This window comes from Eubalaena glacialis, chromosome 10 (genome assembly GCF_028564815.1).
Source record: "Eubalaena glacialis isolate mEubGla1 chromosome 10, mEubGla1.1.hap2.+ XY, whole genome shotgun sequence".
NCBI classification, from domain to species: domain Eukaryota; kingdom Metazoa; phylum Chordata; class Mammalia; order Artiodactyla; family Balaenidae; genus Eubalaena; species Eubalaena glacialis.
Genome location: NC_083725.1, coordinates 87,328,320 through 87,348,506, shown reverse-complemented (window position 1 = coordinate 87,348,506; position 20,187 = coordinate 87,328,320). Strand labels below are relative to the sequence as shown.

Here is a 20,187-nt window from a genome sequence, read left to right as displayed (position 1 = left end):
TAATCTCCCATATTTTTCTTAGGCTAAGTTTAAATTTGGTTTGGTTTCCTAGATGCGTATCAATTGCACCTAGGTGAAGGAGGCCAAAGATAATTCCAGAATTTGAGAATTGGGAAGGATCTTTGGGTTCATGTAGTTATACCCTTTCATTTTTACAGAATAAATAAAACAGATCCAGAGGAAATATAGAACGAGCTAGGAACAGAATAAAGATGCAAATCTAGGTTTTCTTACTTCAGGTTTTCTCTGACATTTTAATCAGGTGATCACATGTTAGAAAGAAGAGGAAAAAGTCACTTGGAAATTTTTTAAAAATAGGCTGTGGATTACCTACAAAGTAAATAACCTATATATAGAGAATAAATATGTTGGCAATATGTCTAATACCTTAGAGTGAGTGAATAGTATATTAAAACATCATTAAATGTAAGAGCTTAGGTTATCATCATCCTGTTCTAATGGCTTGTTATTTTAACTGACATCATCACATATGTCAGGTGGCCTTTGAGAGCTGGAAAACTTATATCAGAATTCAGTACAAAACAGTTTAAGCTGGCACAACTCAAATAATAATTGCTGTTTTGCTAACTGCCTCTAGTGAACAGAGTAATTTTTAGTTACATAAATCATTAGCTAAAAGACTTTAGGCACTATTTATCACATTTCAAACCCTTTATACAGATTAGCCAGTTAACAGGACATTTGTAGAAACATGCAATAGACCTCAGATTCTATAACAGTAGAGACTGTCTGATTCACAGTATCCCTAGCAGCCAGTGTAGATCCTGGCACACAATAGATACTTAATAGCTACTTTTTTTGAATGCAAAAAATTTCCATATTCTCATATAACAATGAGTTCAGGCTCCAAAGATGAATTAGATTTCATTGTTTTGGATCTTTAAATGCATATCACTTTAATAAAACATATCAACATTAAATGTAAATAAGTGTTGTACCCCCAAAAAATGTTCTTCTAGAAAACTTTAAACCCTATTCAAAACTAAAATACATTTTTAACTTTCTAGTACTCATTAATTACACTTAACTCAACCCAGCATCTCATTACTGTTGACAAGTACCAGTAATATTCACTTGAAGATTTGGGTATCATTCTTCCCTGAGGCAGACTTGAGCTAACTATGCCATTAACTTACTCTTTAAATTTAGCAAATCACTTAACCTCTAAGAGTCTGTTTTCTCTCAGGAAAACACAGATGAAAGTGGCCTGTCCTAGAGGTCTGACATAGCAGGAGAGAGAGAGAGAGAGGGAGGGAGGGGAGGAGGGAGGAAGAAGAAAGTTAAAAGAGCAACTGTTACTGAATTCCATGTGTCTGGAACTTTTGGGCATCTTGACATACATTATTTCTGAGCCTCAGTTTTATTTCACTGTAAAATGGAAATTCTAATTCCTGTGTTTTAATACAGTTAGAAGGAATTAAAACAGTATCCATTACACTCCCAGCACAGTGTCTGACACATGGCACCACCTCTGACACGGCTGTTGATAACTGATGTATCAAAGCTTGCACAACCAGGAAACTGCAGCATTGAGGTCCTTTTGCCAAAGTTTTAACTTTTTAAAATATACCACCCAATGAAATTATGTAACAGCCTCAAAATTAAGATGTAGTGTTATTACTATTGTTATATTATTACTATTGTTGGTATCCTTTACCAAAAAACTCACCATAGGCTTTCTTTAAATTAATTTCCCTAGAATTGTAGGATGGCAGGAATATCTCAGTGCTGGAGCATAGCAGAACAAGTTATAAATTCATTTTTGCTGCTAACTCGCTGGATGAACTTCAACAGGCAACCCTTTTTAATCCCTCTAGACTTATGTGAATTCTTAGTTCCATCAAGGTATAACATTTTGCTACATTTAATGTTCTCAAGATAATAACATAAACTGGGCAGTGAAGCTAGAGGAATTTAACATGCTAGGATTCACAGCCAATTAAAAGTCAATCATAAATGAAAACATCATATTTGAAAGTATAAATTGGGTCAATTGGAAAATATGATTTCATTTGTAATTGTAGGTGGATTCATACCACCTTTCAGGAGCAGGCTGTTTGGGTTGCACAATTTTTTCTTTTTCTTTTTTCTTTTTTAACAAAGTGAAATAATAAGAAATATGTTATTAAAAAGTAACAACAAGCTCCACTCCATGTTGAATACAAAACAAAATTTGAATGAAGTTGGTAACAAAGTCATACATGGAAAACTTTGCCCTGGAGATTTTTCTTTATCTGGGAATGCTGAAAATTAGCTATGCCACTGAACATAGAAAATCAACACTAAGCCCCAAATTTCTGCTTATATTGGCTTTTGAATACTTCAAGCTGCCTAAGGTACAGTCAGCCAATCCTGAAATACACACTCAAATATGATTTATTGGCTTCCTGTCTGTCTGGAGGTGTCAACAGTCTGTAAATCATGAAATTCCCCTTGGGTTGGGGGCCTGCACCTGAAGCCAGCTTAGTTACCAGTAGGTCTTTTTTCTGCTCTCCAAAAGGCTGCTTCATTCTGGTTTCCATGATTAACTCTATACCACTCTACATTTTGATTTTGTTTATAAGGTTTTCAAAAATTTATAGTGTTTTCTATTCTTGTCCAACTACAAGATTTCAAAGCTTTGCGGGAGAAGGGGCAACTGTTGCTTTCAAACTGAATAAGGGTCAACTAAAGATAGCAAGAAGGTTGAATCCACTAAAACCAAATCTTTGCATCTGTATACCCCAGTGATGTGAAAGTAGGGAGAATACTGAAAGGGCAATATCATATTATCATTTTTTGGTCTCATTTCAAAAATGCAAAGTGCTAGGGAAATGGTCTTATGGTTAATAACTTTATGATGAGATCTTAGAAATGGACTTTTCATTTTTCTGGCACAGGATATAGCTTTTGAGATTGGTCTAGATGAAATAATTGAGCCCCCAAACTAAGCCCTGAACTAGAAAATTTACTCAAACTATTTACTAGACTATAATTTTCAAAGAAAAGACATCTGGAGCCTATTTTACTAGAGTTGGAGGGATAAAGTTTAGAAACTCCCCCTTCTTAAGGCATACAACAGATAGTTTATAGATTCTTGCAAGATGGTTTTTGCCCCATTTTTTATTCTGTTTTAAAGTTATTTAAAGATAGATTTAAATTTGGATGGAAATTTCACTCATATGAAAACAAATTTTATTCTTAGCAGTCAGAGTCAAGCTCTTTAAATAGGATGAGTTAATTAATAAGCCTTGTATAAGAATATTTTCTTTTAAGTAACATTTCATTAAGGCATGGATTAAAATAGGAGACTAACAAAAATATTCACAAAGTATATTTCTTTTGAATGGTCATAAATTTTGCTGAAAATGAAGAAAACACTCAAAAATAAAAATATAAAAAGCTTCCCTCTGATGTTGACTATTCATCATAGCCCCAAACCAAAATATCAAAAGTCTTTTTTTTAGTTTTATCATAAAGCTAATCTTAATTCTGCAGTCTTAAAAAAGGTTGAATTCATAGTAACTTTTTTTAAACAATGAATATCAAAGCACCCTCATTAAAAAGATCTTTGAGGTTTTATTGACCTGTTTTTGTTGAGTGTTTTATTTTGCAGAAGGCAAACATGCATATTTTACACACAGAAACTGACATGGTTTCTGAAATATTAACAGAGGGATTTCACTCTCCAGTGATGACAGCTCTGTTTAGTTGAAAATAAAAGGAAGTTTCACCCATGTGAACAAAAATAAGTGGTCTCATTCACCCACCCCACAGCTCTCAAAGGAGCTTCATGGAGTGTTCCCAGGCAAGAGAATACAGCAGGGAATTAGAAATATTTAGTGAATCATTTCTAAAGTGATGTTGATGCTTTTAAGATGACATCTATGTAATTTGAGAAATAAATGTTTAGAATCAAGTGTAAAGAAACATCATCTATCAGTGGAAAAAACACAAAACTCGCAAGGTTGTATTGGGATTTTGTTATGGCCAAACCTCATCTGTTGTGTGTACAAATTAATGTTGTGATTCTTGAGAGCTCTCCAAATACCACTTCTGGTTTTGTCTAATGCTGTCTTAATTCAATAATTCAGTAACTCTGTCTTAATTCAGCTCCATAGAGGAGTACAGGGAGGAGGAAGCACACATACAATGATCTAGATAAAGGTTTAATATATCTAAAGAAAAAATTAGGCGTAAAATAAGATGGGAATGATGAATTTCCCTTTTTTCCTTCAACGATTATGCTTCAACACAGGGCTAAGGTAGTGATGTTTGGGTTTATTGGGTTACTGTTTTTAAAGCACAATTGAACTTCCATTAAAATTTTGATAAAATCTTCAAATGTGTACAGAGAGAAACTTAAATCGACATTTATACTTAAATGTTCAATCTACCCATTTGGCATTCAGCTGTTTAACCTTATGTTGCACAAAAAAGTGATGCCCTGAATAATCTGTTAGCATATTTTTTTCTTTTTCATGGTAAGTGTGCAATACTTCACATCACTTAATTAGGTGAAGAAGATAAAAGGCAAAAATTACAAATTGAATATTGTAATGTATTGTCTTAATCTTTAGATCACTGCTTTGTGAAATTAGTAATTTTCTTTTGTAATGTGAATAATCTCTGCTTTTATCAGTACACATGGTCATAAAGTGAGGTCAGAAATGTAGCCACCCATTCTTATTAATAATAATAATAATGATGATGATGATAATAATAATAAAGAAGGCAGAGAAAACTTTTGGAGGTGATAGATATATTTATGGCATAGATTGTGGTGATGGTTTCATAAATGTATGCTTATATCCAAACTCATCAAGTGGTTTGCATTAAATATGTACAGCTTTTTGTATGTCAACCATATCTCAACAAAGTGGCTTAAAAAAAAAAAGAAATGGAGCAACCCAGAATCTCAATTTTAAAATATTTGGGGAAAAACACACACAAAGCACTTCATATAATGCTTCACCTTCAAATTGACCAGGCCATTATGATCCCCTTTCATTAACCAAGATATTAATTTGTTTTATATACTATGGCAAGGGGCAATTCATGACAGACTCAGAGCTGGAGGAAAGGTGATTCCTAAGGGAATTCTGTCATTGGATAGCATGCCTTCTTCTTTGATGACTCGGTCATAGTTAAAATGTTTAGTTCAGCAGGATTCCTAACAGTGCTCACATAATAAAGAGTATAATTACAAAAAATAAAATAAATCCAGAAAATAGGTAAATAATGTACACTAAACAAGAGGAAAATGACAACTCCCAGCTAATTCTGTAGATAGCGCCACTCCTTTTTACCTCTATCACAACTTTCAGAATCATGATGCCTGTTTGATCCACATATTTAGGTTATCAAAGCACCAAAATAGAATCTGGCATTTCAGAATATTCTAATGATATAATTAAAATAAACAAGTAAACAAAAAGTTTTCTGCCTAATCTCCTATTACCCAGGAACTCTAGACAATCTTTCTTTTACTCTAGCATTTCAGGGGCAGCAGCTCATTTACTGAGATTTTACTTTGTGTGTATTCCTCCTTCCTGTATTTTTAATATCACCTTTCTTAGGGGATATCTGCTGAGCCCAAGGACTCAAGGCTGAGTCCTTTGACTCATAGCTGTTTGTCCTGCAGGCCAGAAGGCTTAAGCATGGTAGAGGAGTGGCTTAGCGGAGTCCTAAAAGCAACAGGTACCTTTGTCTTGCTCCCTCTCAGAACCCAAGAAAGTGACAGCATTGAAGGGGAGTGGGGTTCTAAGAAACAGTCAGATACTATGAACTATGCCTGAGTAGTAGAGACCTGAGTGGTCAGAAGACAACGGGACCCTCTCCAGAGGCTGTCACACAATATAGCTGGGAAAGGTGTGGGAGAAAGTAGGGACATCCCTAAATGTCTCAAACTGATATTTTTCACTCCTTATTGAGTGGAGCCTCATTCCTATTTAATTCAAAGTTTTAAAAATTAAAACAATCTCTCTCATCCAATTATTATGATAAAGTAAAATCCATACCTGATGAACAATTTGTTAAGATTATGTTGACTATGATGTTTTAAAGAACTTGGGGTTACTTCTTCTGATTACAGTGAATTTTCCACTGGATCAAAAAAAGGGCTATTCATTGGCAGCAAGTTTTCTACCCATTGCTATAATATGCTGATGTGCTCACCCTGTATTTTCTTTTCTTTGATTTTCTTTCTAGCTCTCCCTTTGAGAATTAACACCCAGAGCACACTCTTACTTTGTCTTATTGGTTCATCTGATCTCAATGCTAGAAGTATAATCAGATCTGGATGAGAAAACATCTTCTAATTAATTCTGAAGTTTTATTTTGCATCAAGATCTATTCAAACATTTATATCTTCATTTATAATTCTTTGGGCTTTATAAAACTGTCAGAAGCCTTGTTTGAGGATTTGCAATGTAATAAGGAGAAGACATGAAACCAAATCAAGTCAGCTGAGCTAATAAAGTCCCTTCCCCTACTTATTTAGCTACAGTTATGATTTCTACAATGACTTCTTGTTTTTCTTTTCTAGAAGAAAAAGATTCCAAAGATATCTCTACATATGAAGGATAATATTCTATCTTTTTCCAATCAAATTATGGAGAATAATTTAAAAACTATCAATCCACTCAGGAGTAGAAACCAAAAGAGCTGAGGGATGAGATGTTAAATGGGGAAAATGAGGAAAAAGGAACAAAAGAAGAGGCTGAGAATTATTCAAGAGTAAACAGGAAGAGAGGGATGAGGGAGCTGAGAAAGAGAGAGAATAATGGGAATAGACTTTCCACTAAGGAAAGCATAATTGTCACATACAATTTCATGTACAAGATCCTTCCCAGCCTCCCAAGAAAGAGTTGCAAGGAAAATGTCTTCAATTAAAGGATATTTAGAAAATGTTTTAACATAGTGACTTTGACAATAAGGCCACGATGTTAAGAATATTGGTGGTCCACTTTTAGTTTGAACAATTGCTCTCGAGATGTTCATACCGATCATATTTGAAGGAGTTGCTTCTCAACACCTAGGTTAAACATCAGCGATGAAAAGGCAGCAAGCTTCTCAGTTGCTTGGATGCTGAGATGGTCAAGTCTTAAGTACCGGCAGTAGTATGACCTACCTGGCTGCAATCCGGCCAAGCTCTAGCAAACAGAGACACACTTCTCTGGGTTGCTTGTGGAGGACTGAAAGACAAGACAAAGGTGGACACCTTTACAATAGAAAGGACAGTAAAGCAGCTCAATAGGGAGCAGGATCGACTCCCTCATCGCTCATGGTCCCAGTAAATGAGCTAGTCTTCATTCTGACATTCATAGAAACCATCCTATCCCACAGTACAGTTAGCTTTACTAAAGTCCTAAAGCAGTTTTCAAAACTCTTTGCCCAACTTCCTCCCCAAAAGCCATGAGTCTCAGGAATCCCACCCTGAAAATATTTTCTTCAATTAGTTAATATTTGTAAGTCAATATTGGAAACACATGTAGCTATAATTATGATGTAAATAGCTGATGGATACTTAAAAACACACAGCAAACATAAGACTATGAAGCAAAGTCTGGTCTTTTAAAAATCCTAACTCTATCTCCACCAGGGATTTTAGCAGAAATAATGCAATGAATAAGGATTAAGAAGTACACATCACGGTCCTTTGTTATCCTCCAAACAACAATGTCAAGTGAGCCCTCTGAAACTTGATGTCTTCTCCTAACGAAATTTGATTAAATGATACTTTAGAAAGAAACACTTTCAACTGACTGAATTTTGTAAATATGTACAAATACATACCATCAGCCAGTTTTGCCCATAAAATGAGCAAATTAGAAGATGGTTCTCTGCATTGATATTTCTTTTCTAATATAATATGATTACTTAATAAAGCTGCTTTATCAATTGCTCTGGACACATTCAGTAATGTTGACAAATCATACTTGCATTTGTTGAGCCTACCAGAGGAGTATATACTGTTTATACTTTTTTCTTTTTAAACTAAGATTAGAGAATTTTTAAAATGTTATTATATACAGCACCTAATAAAGACAACAGATATTGGGGGGAAAAGATAGAATTGAGAATGGTCTTTACATAGACACAATATCCTGATAAAAGAAAATACTAGCTTATTGATAAACATTAAGAAAAATAGCAATATTGCTTCAATTCTTAAACATAGAATTTTATAGTAATTTAATTTCCCAGCTTTATTCTATTCCCCCACTTAAATATCTAATTCCTTCTCTCCACAGGTTATGGCAATGGCAATATTTGCCACTGACACCAGAATGGAATTTGTTGGGAGTGTGTGGTGAATAGAAAAATACATTTACTTAGATTATAAAAGTATATGATTTCACTTGGCTTTAAACAAACAAAAATTTATTATCTTTTTATAAAATGTCATCTTTAAAGCTTTTAAAATAAGTTCTAATATCATAGCAATGTTTATTAAAATAGAATTGATTATGGGACATCTGAATTACAGAATCTTTCCATTCTTGGTCATATAAATTTGAGTTTCAGCTAACGTTTAGTGAATTGTCATAAAACCCAGGTTGGGGAAGTCTAAAATTACTTTTAACTAAAGGGGCTTAAAGCAAAGATATTTACTACCTCCAATTTCAAGTGCACCATTAGCTGACTCTGGCTGAATGATACAACTTTTGATATATTAAATCGACTTCAGTGCAATGAAATGTACAGACTGTAATATCACATAGGCATCAATTTCAAACAGAGAACTATAACAAACATCACAAAACAAAAACAAACAAATGAAAATCAATCTTCTTGTCTAGATAATCAGTTTCTTCTGATTTGGACTTTTTTTATCCTGTCCATGGTACAAAATAACAAATAGGAAAAAGGAATACATGAAAGCTGAGGAGAAGAAGATGTTTAAGGCCCTGCTAATACCCTCATCTTCAGTGAGAGCTGTGTGAAGCAAGCATCTAAAGCTCAAGGAGACTTGGATACAATCTCATGCATTTTGTGATGGAAACAGTGTTAAAATATAAAAATTATTAGTGAACTGACCAAACTGTGCCAATATGCAGTCAACACCAACTATAAAAAGCAACACCTGACTCAACTATCATGATTCTTTAATCAACGTATTGTACTTATTTTGAGAGTAAGAATTGGAAGTAAATACCAATAGATACATTCAATGGAAAATAAAATTCATTCTGAAGAAAAACAGTAATGTGGGTAATGTAAGAAAGACAACGTGATATGTAGGATGCATTGCTATTGTGTATTCAGCTATCAATTTAAAACAGCCTTTGCCTGCCAACACTCAAATATCGAATCTACCATGGACTCATTAGAAAATCAATTTGGCAGACTGAAAAGTAACTGCATGATTCTCCTTTTTATACCCTTAAGAGAACCAGCTTATAAAATTTAAGACAAATAAACGTCTCACTCAGCATCATTCCTTAGGAAAATGATAATAGAAAGATGATGTTTTACTTCCTAGTTTTCTTGGAAGTGTTATCTTTAATAAAGCAATTGCTTTATTGCTTCAAAACACACCTATAATATTGTCTCACTTGTTAATGGCATTTTGAATATTGGGCATATCATGCCTGATCCATAATGGCCAAAAATATCATGTTTGATGACTTGTAAGCAATGAATGAGTTAAATCTGCAGAGAGGCATAACAGCACAATGACAAGAACAGAACAGAGTAATTACTCAGTAAACACTATGTCTCAAATTATCAAGGATGATGACAATATGTCGTGATGATAATGGTTGTGACAATAAACAAACTGAATAAAGACTAAAATCTTACCTAGCATATTTAGAAAAGGCAAGAATTTAAATTATGTCAAAGTTTATTTAATTGTAAAAGCAAACACTCTTACCTTATTCTATAAAATTAAATTCAAGAGTCTTTAAGTAGTATCTACATTATACCAAAGAGGTGACTGTGTTTGGTTTTTGCACTCAAGCAAGTTCTAAACTAAAGTTAACAGATGGAAAGAGAATAGTGACCATGGGATTCGAACCACAAAGATCTGGGTCTGAAAGTGAGCTCTAAAATTTACTAGTTTGTTATTTGGGGAGATTATAAAATCTCAGTTTTCTGAGGGAAAATAATGGTGTGTATCTTGCAATATTTTTGTGTGGATTTAACACAATATTATTTGTGTTATTCTTAGCCAATGCTTGGCACATAGAAAAGACTTCCCAAGGTTAGTTTTCTTTCTTTATTATTATTTTTGTTGTAAATTATTTGCTTAAAGATTATCTTCATTTGGCTTAGTTAATATTAATACACTCATTTTTTTTCCTATAAGCAATTTTTTGTCTGTGCACCTGTCATGTGTAAGCCACCATACTAAGCAGTGGAAGAAACTTCAGAATTAAAAAAAACTACTATGGATAGATGTGTATAATTTAAAGCAGTTATTATAATGAGTTTATTTTGAATATTTTGTCATTTATATTATATCAGAAATAGTTAATTCTAAATTTAATCAAATTTAAGGTTAAGTAGGTCAATTTGGCCAGCATATATAGACAGATATAAAGGAGAGAGCCTATCATTATTATGGGTTTGTGCTAAGTATAAAACTTAAGTAACAATTACCTTAGAACATGTCATTTTATGAAACACTAAACATCTTACTGTCAATTTTTCTGCATCTCTGGGAATAAAATAATTTAGATGAGCCCATTTTCAATAAGTTACCTAAGTTGATTATATATTGTATATATGAATGCATGTTTTTGTCAGGATGATTAGAAAGACAACTTTTAGTATATTGCATTTGAACTAAAGCCTTTATGTTGAGTTGTATGTACTACTCATTTTAAAGACATTTTACTGATTTGTCTTTTCAAAAATATAAGGAAATTTATACTTATATTGAGGTTTATGGTAGGAAACATTTTTTTCACTCTATCATTACAATATTAATATGGTCTTTTGCTTTGAGTTGTGGTTAGAAGAGGGGATCACTATGGCTTTCTTTCCTCTGAACAAATTCTCTTTAAAACAAAAAGCTGTCTAGTCACTGGTGATTATTATGCAAAAGGTCTTATCATTGGAGGCTTCTTTTTAAATAATCAAAACTGTTTCGAAGAAAAGTATAAGGCAGAACACCTCTGGGAAAAGCAACACAGATCCCTGTTCAAAATATGTGGCAATCTTATAACCTAGATTCTGTTAAAATCTCACGGGCATTAAATGTCAAATGGAATGCTGCTAGCTCCAGGAATAGAAAATGAGACCTTCTGCTAAGGCAAGGGGTAGAGTTTTAATGTCACAGAATCTGCAAGGATAAAATGCATTAGACCATGAATGTATAGTTTACCTATATATATTAAGTTTCAACAGACAGACAAAAAATGAAAATATGAAAATTTCATTATCTATTTGGTTTATATACATTAGAGGCAATAATATTCATGTTGGTTTTAAAGGAAACTATATTTTAGATTTATATTTAAGAAGAAATTTGCAAAATTTTATTTTTGACTGAATATTAAATTGTGAAAATATCATAAATTTAATAGCTTCCCACCTCCCCAGAGCAGAGAACAGATTCTCATACTCAGAAAGAGTGACATAGTAGAAGATACAGTAAACTAGATGTCAGAAGAACTGGCTTCTAGTCAAGGCTACATAATTTTCTCATCTCTAAAACGTGCCTTCTACTTGCTCTTTCTTATGAGGTAATTTTATGGTTAAGGGCATTTGGTATATGGTAAACACTCAACAAATTTTACTCCTTTGCTACTTAAGTGATGGTTCACAGACCAGTAGCATTGGTATCAGCTGGGAACTCGATAAAAATGCAAATTATTGGGTCCCACCCCAGACGTATTGAGCAAAATTTACATTTAAGCAAGGTTTCCACGTGATGAATATGCACATTAAAGTTTGAGAATCATTATATTAATCAATGTTATGATTATTACAATAAACATCAATTATAATTCTATATCTATTTTGGTTGAAATATTCAAATGTGATTTGATATATGGAACATGCTCTAGAAATGTTTAAGATAACAGTGATGATGATGATGATGATGATGATGATGATGATGATGATGATGATGAATGGAGGAAAAAATAATTTGGGAATTGGATTAGCCCTTAATGAGTATTATGGGCATTTATCACCTACCAGGATCTATAAGGTACAAAAGATGCCTCCCAAGAAAGTAAAGGGATGGCTGTCTACATCATGTCACTCCCAGAAAGTCACACACAGAAATCCTTGAGTTTAAAGGTAGGGAGCAATTAGGAATAGCAAAGAAATTTAGGTGTCTTAAAACTGATCTGAGGGAGGCTAAAGAGAAGAAAAGGCAAACAAGAATAAACCTCACAAACTCATGAATGCTGAGTGTGTGTGTATCCAAATTTCTCAGAATCACTGTTCGTATTTAAAACAGGATACAGCAGCCGTATAATTCACATAAACAAGGAGAATTCATTCATAATCTCATCAGTGATGGAAGATGTATAGAATAAAATGTAGTTAATTGCCTTTGCCACTAAGTCCAAAAATGTCCCAGAACAAGGAGTGCCCTTTCTGTCTCTAGCACCCAGACATTATGTGAAATTAATGGATTAAGTCACTATCACTCAGAGCAGCAATAGGAGTCAAGAGTCTTTTCTAATTTGGTTTTTATTTATATTTTACTTTTCCTTTTACTTGAAATCATCATATGAACTTCTAAAATTAACTCATACGAAGCATAACTTTCTGTAACACAGGGACATGATCTTTGAAGGTTAATGAAGCTGAATTCAAATCCTAGCTGGGTCACTGAGAAGCTGTTAATATTGGGAAAGTTGTTTAATTCTCTTGGTCCTAACCTAGCATTTTCATTATAAAATGGTGGTTGTTGGGAGAGTAGATATGATAGCACATGTGCACTGCTAGGCTACCCTTACTGAGCATATAACTGTTGTTATTTAATATTGTACAGTGAAAATTTGATTCTGGAAAAGCTAGAAGGCTGTCCCCTTTCCTAATTCAACCCTGACTCCATCAAATCCTTGATACTGGGAGACATTTAGTTCTCTCAATCAGATTCCATACTGTACTGTCCTCATTTACATTTTTTTCTGACATATGGGCAAATCGCTACATTTGGAAAGAGTTTCTGAGCTCAAACTCAGAATTAAGATGCTAATAAAGTACTTTATAAGAACAGGTGTCAAAAAATCCAAAGTCTAAAATAAATTGTTCCTGGGGAAAAAATAATGTGAATATAAATAACCCAGAGCTAATCCTGAAGTTGTTATTCTACATTAATATTAATAAAAGTAATATAACTTTTTTTCTACAGAAATACTCTTATAGTCCTCAATACAGACAACAACAACCACAAGGGATGATTTATCAATCACTGGAAGGCAGGCATAAATTCTTTTTCTGATGCAATATGTATAAAACAGAAAATGTTAATGTTTAAAAATCCACACACAATCCTTTTCACTTTTGTGCAACATCAGACCAATACTGTAGGTAGGTCAGTGCTTGACCAGTGTTCAATAGAACAAAGAATTGTATAAAACTACTCTTCAGAGTCATGCATCAAAAGAAGACAGTGCCACACAGCAAACACAAATACAGAAAATAAAAATAAAAAACAAATCACACACATTTGCATGCTAGCACAGCAGATAGCAAACCCTTTTCTTGCTGAGTAGATTCTTTCTCAGAGAAATAGATGAAGAATAGTCACTGGCCTCCAAATCCTATAATCATCCAATAACATAATAATATTGACACAATTACAGCAAGGACAAAAATGTGCATTTTTCAAATATTCCCTCCCCATCCTTTTATCTTTTTCCGTCTTCCAGCTCACCGGAATGTACATAAGTAAAGCAAAATAAACAAAGCTCTGAGGAAAAAATTAAGCTAACTTAACAATTTCTAAATCAGTGGGCTAAAGTAAATTACAAATAATAAATCCTCCATGCAAGAGTATCACTAATTTAAGGAAATAGTTTCTACTTAAAATATCTTAGAAAAAAATCATATAGGAGCATCAATTTTAGGGCTCATAACTTAAAATTTTTTTAAATTGAGAATAAGTCATAGATTTTTGGTCCTAATGTAAAACAGCCCTTATAATACACTGATGTATAAAATACACTGATGTATAATATACTGATGTCAATAAATCTCTATGCAACTTGGTTCAAATTATCTTAATATAAATAAAATTGTTCATGTTTCAGATTACATGCCATACCTGTTTACGGTCTAAAGCGTGTTAATAGAGAATTGAAGAAGAAAATATTACTTACAACCCAATTACTATTTATCTTACTTTCAGATTCTGAATATAGTATTTTATTGTTATTTACTAGATGTAAATGCTGAGACCTCATGTTCATATTATATCATAATTTTCCCATATTCTTAAATAGTCTCAAAAATATTATGAATATTATTTTTGCTTGGTATCTATGAATGACTACAGTTTGTTTAAGCTACCACCAAATAGATTCACTTCATCCCCTTTTTTACTCTTATAAAAAATGTTTCAATGGACATTCTATTGCTTATCTCTACTTACTTCCTTCAAATAAACTTTTAGAAGTAGAACAACTTGATAAAAAGATATGAGCACTTCTTAGATCTTACATAATGTCAAATTGCCCTCCAAAGAAGGCATGCCAATGTCCAATTTTTTTTCAGCAATGCATAGAAGATCCCACTTTCCTCTATACTCAGCACTAAATATACAATTGTTAATCCTCGCTAATTTTTCATAGTTTTTATTTGCATTTGCCTTATTACTAAGGTGTCAAACATTTTTATCTCTGTTTTGGGCTTTTATAAGTCTTTTACGAATAAGCTGTTCATGATATTTATCCATTTTTCTATTGTCTCACTTCTGAAACACTATTCTGAGATATTAGTAAACTTATAATCCAAGAACTGACATTTGACAGAGGAAAAATTCTCTCTCAAGAATGTCTTAGAAGATAAATGGAAGGTTACACTCTGTATGTGATCGCGTCATGTGGCATAGAAAGTTATCTGCCAAGAATCAAAACAACAAGCACGAGAGAAGCATATGGAATAAGATGCTGTCTATACTCCCTAGTTCATCCCTGGCATCCCTTCCCCACTAACTGAGATTTCTTGTCGTTAGCTGTTGTGGAAAGGGAACAGATAGAGTGAGTCGTGAATTAAGATCCTCCCGCCAATAATCGTACAAAAAAAGCACTGCAACAGAGGGTAACGTATCAGTTGCCACAAAGATAAGAATGCTTTATGCAGGCGAAGACCTTTGAAGAGCTAAAGACAGAAGCCTCTTGATACACATTCAGTACAATGATCTACTTTATCATTCATTCAAACAGATTTTTCCCCTTCATCAGGGCATCTTGTCCTTTTATTTGCTGTTCAAAACACTAGGACACAAAGGATGCTCTTCATCTTGTGTGCTACTGAAATGAAATCTTGAGGTAGGGAAAAAAGAAAAAACCCTTGCCCTAAATTCCCTTTCAAAAGTGAAGTGTGAAAAGACATCAAGCAGAGTACACAGTATTATTGTTGCAAGAAAGTCAATTCTGCAAGTGCAGCGGCTCAATCACTTCCTCACCCACAAGTGAATAATAAGAAAAATCCAAGGAGAATGGGTTCCACTTGGGGAAATGGAATTTCTCATTGGCCTTCCTCCTGATTATCATTAACATCTATGGGCACAGCTGTTTCCTTTCTCTGAATAATCCTGAAGTCAATGCTATAGTATTGGCTCCCTTCTTCCATCTCCACAGGGCCTACTGTACATCACCTCATGCCCTATTCTGAGCAGCAGAAATTTCAAATTTATCTTTTCATTGAGTAGCAAACTAGAAAGCCTAACTATTTGATTTAGTTTGGTATTGAGAGGATTCAAAATTATTTTTAAAATTTATAGCCTTGAAAATTTGGTCTTATTAAACCTTCTTGGCTATATAAATACATTTTAATTGCAAGGTATAAGTGAAGTTATACTGTAGAAGATAACCAGAATCAAAGATATTTTAACAAAATACTCAACAGTTATGACATATAAATTATCATGTATTTAATTTTTATATAAAAATTTCTTGTTTATAAAGTCAGCTTTTTTCAAACAGGGTGAAGAACTCGACCATCTAAAAATTCTTCATGACATAATTTTATATGCTACAGAGTATGTATTTATATACCAGGACCATTGTTACATAAGCTGCTTTATGCTTTATTGTTTCAAAATAAAATGTATTATTTATTAACTGAATGGGGTTTTAAAAAGCCATCCAAGCTTCTTGGAGTCCAACTGAAAGTTTTGTTAGTTCAATTAACAAAAGAACTTATGAATAGTAAGAAAATTGAGACAAGACCATATTTACATTCAGAGCTCCTAGTAATCCACTTGGCCTACAGTAGTCACTGAAAAAATGCTTTTTTTTTAAATGCAAACCTGTGCAGTAAACAAATTAACAAAAAATAAAGCAGTTTCCCCATGTGGCAGTTCTTCAGCAATGCAGGGGCACTCCAGAATTTTAAATCATGATGTTATTTGTCCACACATAAAGAGTGTGCTTCTTGTGACTAAGATTTGATTTTTAAAAATTTATATATATATAAGTGTGTGTGTGTGTGTGTATGTGTGTAGACACACACACAGACATTTACTAGATCTTTCAAGGGTTTTTTTTCGCAACTCTTCCACGTGCATAAACCTATAAACGTGAAAGTTAAAATCTATTTGTAAAATTACCACTGCACTGAAAAAGAATTATATCCATACATATCTTCCACCAACTTTTTTTTAGTTTGACGTGAGGAAATGGTAAGAACACTCAAAGCTCACATATACAATGAGCATTCATAGAGCACACTGCTGTATATAGTATGCTTCTGTGCAATTTTTCTGGTTAAATTTTTCTTTCAGGTATAAAGTGTTCTCCTAGTCTAAGTTCATGTTATTCTCTTCTCTGCTGGGAGACTTCTCAGAAATTTGATGACAGTATTTCCATATCACATCAACTCCTCTTAGTACAAATACAAGTTTCCTTAAGCACATAAAATGAGTAAGACTTTAGCTGCTATACCATCAATTTCCTAGGTTCAGAAGGGGAATGCTGTTTTGTGAGGTCTCAGGGCAAAGTGTATTCTCATTGCTCAGAAGGCAATTTGTATACTTGTTCTCTCTGAAGGATGCTCAGCTTACCGTGATGTTAATATTTGTATTACGTGATTTTGTGAATTGATTTTTTAAAGCCTCAGGTAAAAGAACCAAAGCAATTTTCTCTACTAAATGTCTCCTTTCTTCACTTAGTTCCACTTTACTAGAACTGGATTTTAATTCCAATATTTTCCATAGTAGAGTTCTACTGGGGTAGATCTTATATCGAAGGTTTGAACGTTTAAGGGTATCAAGTAATGTCAAAACACTGAATGGTCCAATGTATGTTTTCTCCCAAGGAAATACAAAACTATGGTATGGAAGTGGATTTGCCAAAATTCAATCATAAAACAAAACAAAAACCCCACAATTATCTGGGTAGGCCTAGGCACTAACATATCTGTCTCTTATTCCATCGTCTTCAATTATCCTAATCTCTTGCTTGTTTGCCTAATTTTTAACTAGCTAAAAAATAAGTTTCATTAACTAAAAATAAGCTTAACTAATGAAAAAAATCAGTTTCAAGAAAGATAGAGCTTATGAGAGATGGTGTTTTCATACTTTTGTAGAGGTGAAAAGACGAAAATGCTCTTGATGGAGGGCTGGAACATATATAGCTACCCTTCTAGTCCAAGTAAGAGCCTGGTGGTAAAACTTAACCCTACATTTTCCAAATATCCCCCAATTTTGCATTGTATGTACTTATTTTTAACCAGGAAAGGATTCTGCTACTTAACGTTCCTGTTATTTTACACACAAGGTGACCAAGATTAAGAGGGTGAATTTTTCTATCTTCAAAGACTCAAGTTTACAAAAAAACTGCAAGTTTACAACAAACTACAATTTTTTTTTAAAGTTAACAAAGTGTGAAATGACATCACACAAAAAAAGTTAGGCTTGAGAGTTATACAGACAAACAATAATTTTAATATTATATCAGCTAAAATTCTGAAGGAAATGTACATACCCAAACCTTCCGATTCAAACAGACATGTTTCATCTACCCCTAAATCTCGGCACCAGGATAAGAAGTTTGCTGTATTGTCTCTGGCAAAAAAGGATCCTGAGGGTGCACTGGCCTTGCATGGAATCTTCTTTAAGGGCAGATTCTGAAAAACAAAGAAATCTCACTCTGGTGGAACATCTGGCAGTCATCACAGTGACACATTAAGTGTACATTTATGTTTTCAACAAAACACTTTGGTACAATCTTATGTCAATAAATAGGTTTGTAAAGAACTATAGGAAAGGACATGAAACTCAAATGAAACTTAGTTCTTAATTAAGAGACTAGGAAAATCTGTGCCTGTAAACATATACTTGCCTTTTTATTATCTAGAAGTAAACATACATAAATCCCTTCCCTGGCTCAGATTGCCTCTTTTCTTTCTCTTCTACTATTTTTTTGGCCTTCTCTTTCATCTAAGTATTCTGTCAGTATTTCTCATAAAGTATGTATAAATGAATTTCTCACTTGTGAAAGAAGAATGAAACACAAATGCAGTATACGAATATAGATAAAATGTAACACACACACCTGCATTTTTATGTGTATACATACACACACACAATAAAAATTACAATAGAATTTTAAAGTCAAAAGAAAGCAGCAGAATTGTCTAACATCCATAATTCTCTATCACCAATACTAAGAAAAGGAAATATTAAAAATTTTTATCTTTTAACAATAACATTTTACCATCATTCTTCCAGACTATTTCCTTTTAAACCATAGATTATTGCTCTCTTATGTAATATAAAAATAATTCTGGTTGGATTTCTGCTATCTGACCTTGAAACATGTTTACATTCTGCATCATTTCTCTTCCAGGATAAGAAAATGCTTAAGAAAAGGGAGTGTGTGAACCTGGATAGACTTTTCTATTATCAGCCTCATAAAATTTTAGCCCTGGAAATCTCCCTTACCATACCAAATGTTATAAAGAGTCGTGTGAGGTTTTTTCCTTTAATAGAATATAACCAGTTTTCACGGCATTCCATGAAGTCACAGAATGTGATTCTTTGTGATGTGAAAGACTGAGCCAAGTATTTGGATCATCTGGGCTAAATAGAGCTTTGCCTCTGAGAGCAAAAAGATCAAGGGAGAAGCATTTTGTGATTTCAATTCACAGGTAGGGTTATTTCCTCTATTCTCTGTGAACAAGAAAATATAAACAAAATGTTGTTGATTGTTGAGGTCATTTACAAAGATGGTTATAAAAAAATGAAATAGTGGTCTTGGTGTACTGGTGAAGCCTACTATCATCAATCTATTACTAGGGCTTTTCCTGTCCAGGGATTTTATGGCTACATAACTAAAATATTCAGTTACTACATCACTCAAAGACTGTGTCTGTTCAATAGCAAAGATCCATCTCTTTGTTGCTGACTGAATTTGTTTTAGGCTTAGACATAAAAAAATTTTTGCATGAATACACATATATTTATATATACATATAACAATACCTCTTAACCAATTTGGTTAAATAGTGGTTTTCAAAGAAATGCTTTCCTATATGAATTGTAAAAAACAATAAGAAATAGCATAGTTTAATATCTCCTTTATAAAATATTCATGAACATCAGTTAGTCAACATTTACTAAAATTAAAATTCATATATCCCTAAATCTAGCAATTTACTCCTAAAAATATATCTTGCAAATATAGTAGTATTATTACTTTAAAATATATGGACAGGTATATTTGTTGCAACACTGATTGAATAGGAAAAAAACAGACATAGAATGTGTCAAGAAAGGGTTGGTTGAATAATATATAGTATACAAATACAATGGAACTCTGTGCAATAATTTAAAAAGAATAAGATAAACATATATGTGTTGGACCATAAAAATGTGCGTATATACTCTTAAGCAGAAACCAATAATTTGCAAACACATATGTACACTACAATTTCATTTTATGATGTGTGTGTGTATGCACATACATACTGGTGCATGTATATGTACATACACACACACTATAGATGGTCATATATAAAGTTAAATTGCATATAAATATGCTGTATTAT

At 33.1% G+C, this 20,187-nt stretch overlaps 1 protein-coding gene across 1 annotated transcript in view; it reads right to left on the bottom strand.

The window, feature by feature from the left end:
- Nucleotides 1-20,187, bottom strand: part of GAS2 (growth arrest specific 2) — a 159,521-nt gene that overhangs the window by 58,862 nt on the left and 80,472 nt on the right. The window contains exons 4-5 of the mRNA XM_061203152.1: nt 18,123-18,264; nt 7,133-7,196 (exon numbers count right to left, since the gene is read on the bottom strand). Of these exons, the coding sequence (XP_061059135.1) occupies nt 7,133-7,196; nt 18,123-18,264 (206 nt within the window). The remainder of the gene's footprint in view (nt 1-7,132; nt 7,197-18,122; nt 18,265-20,187) is intronic.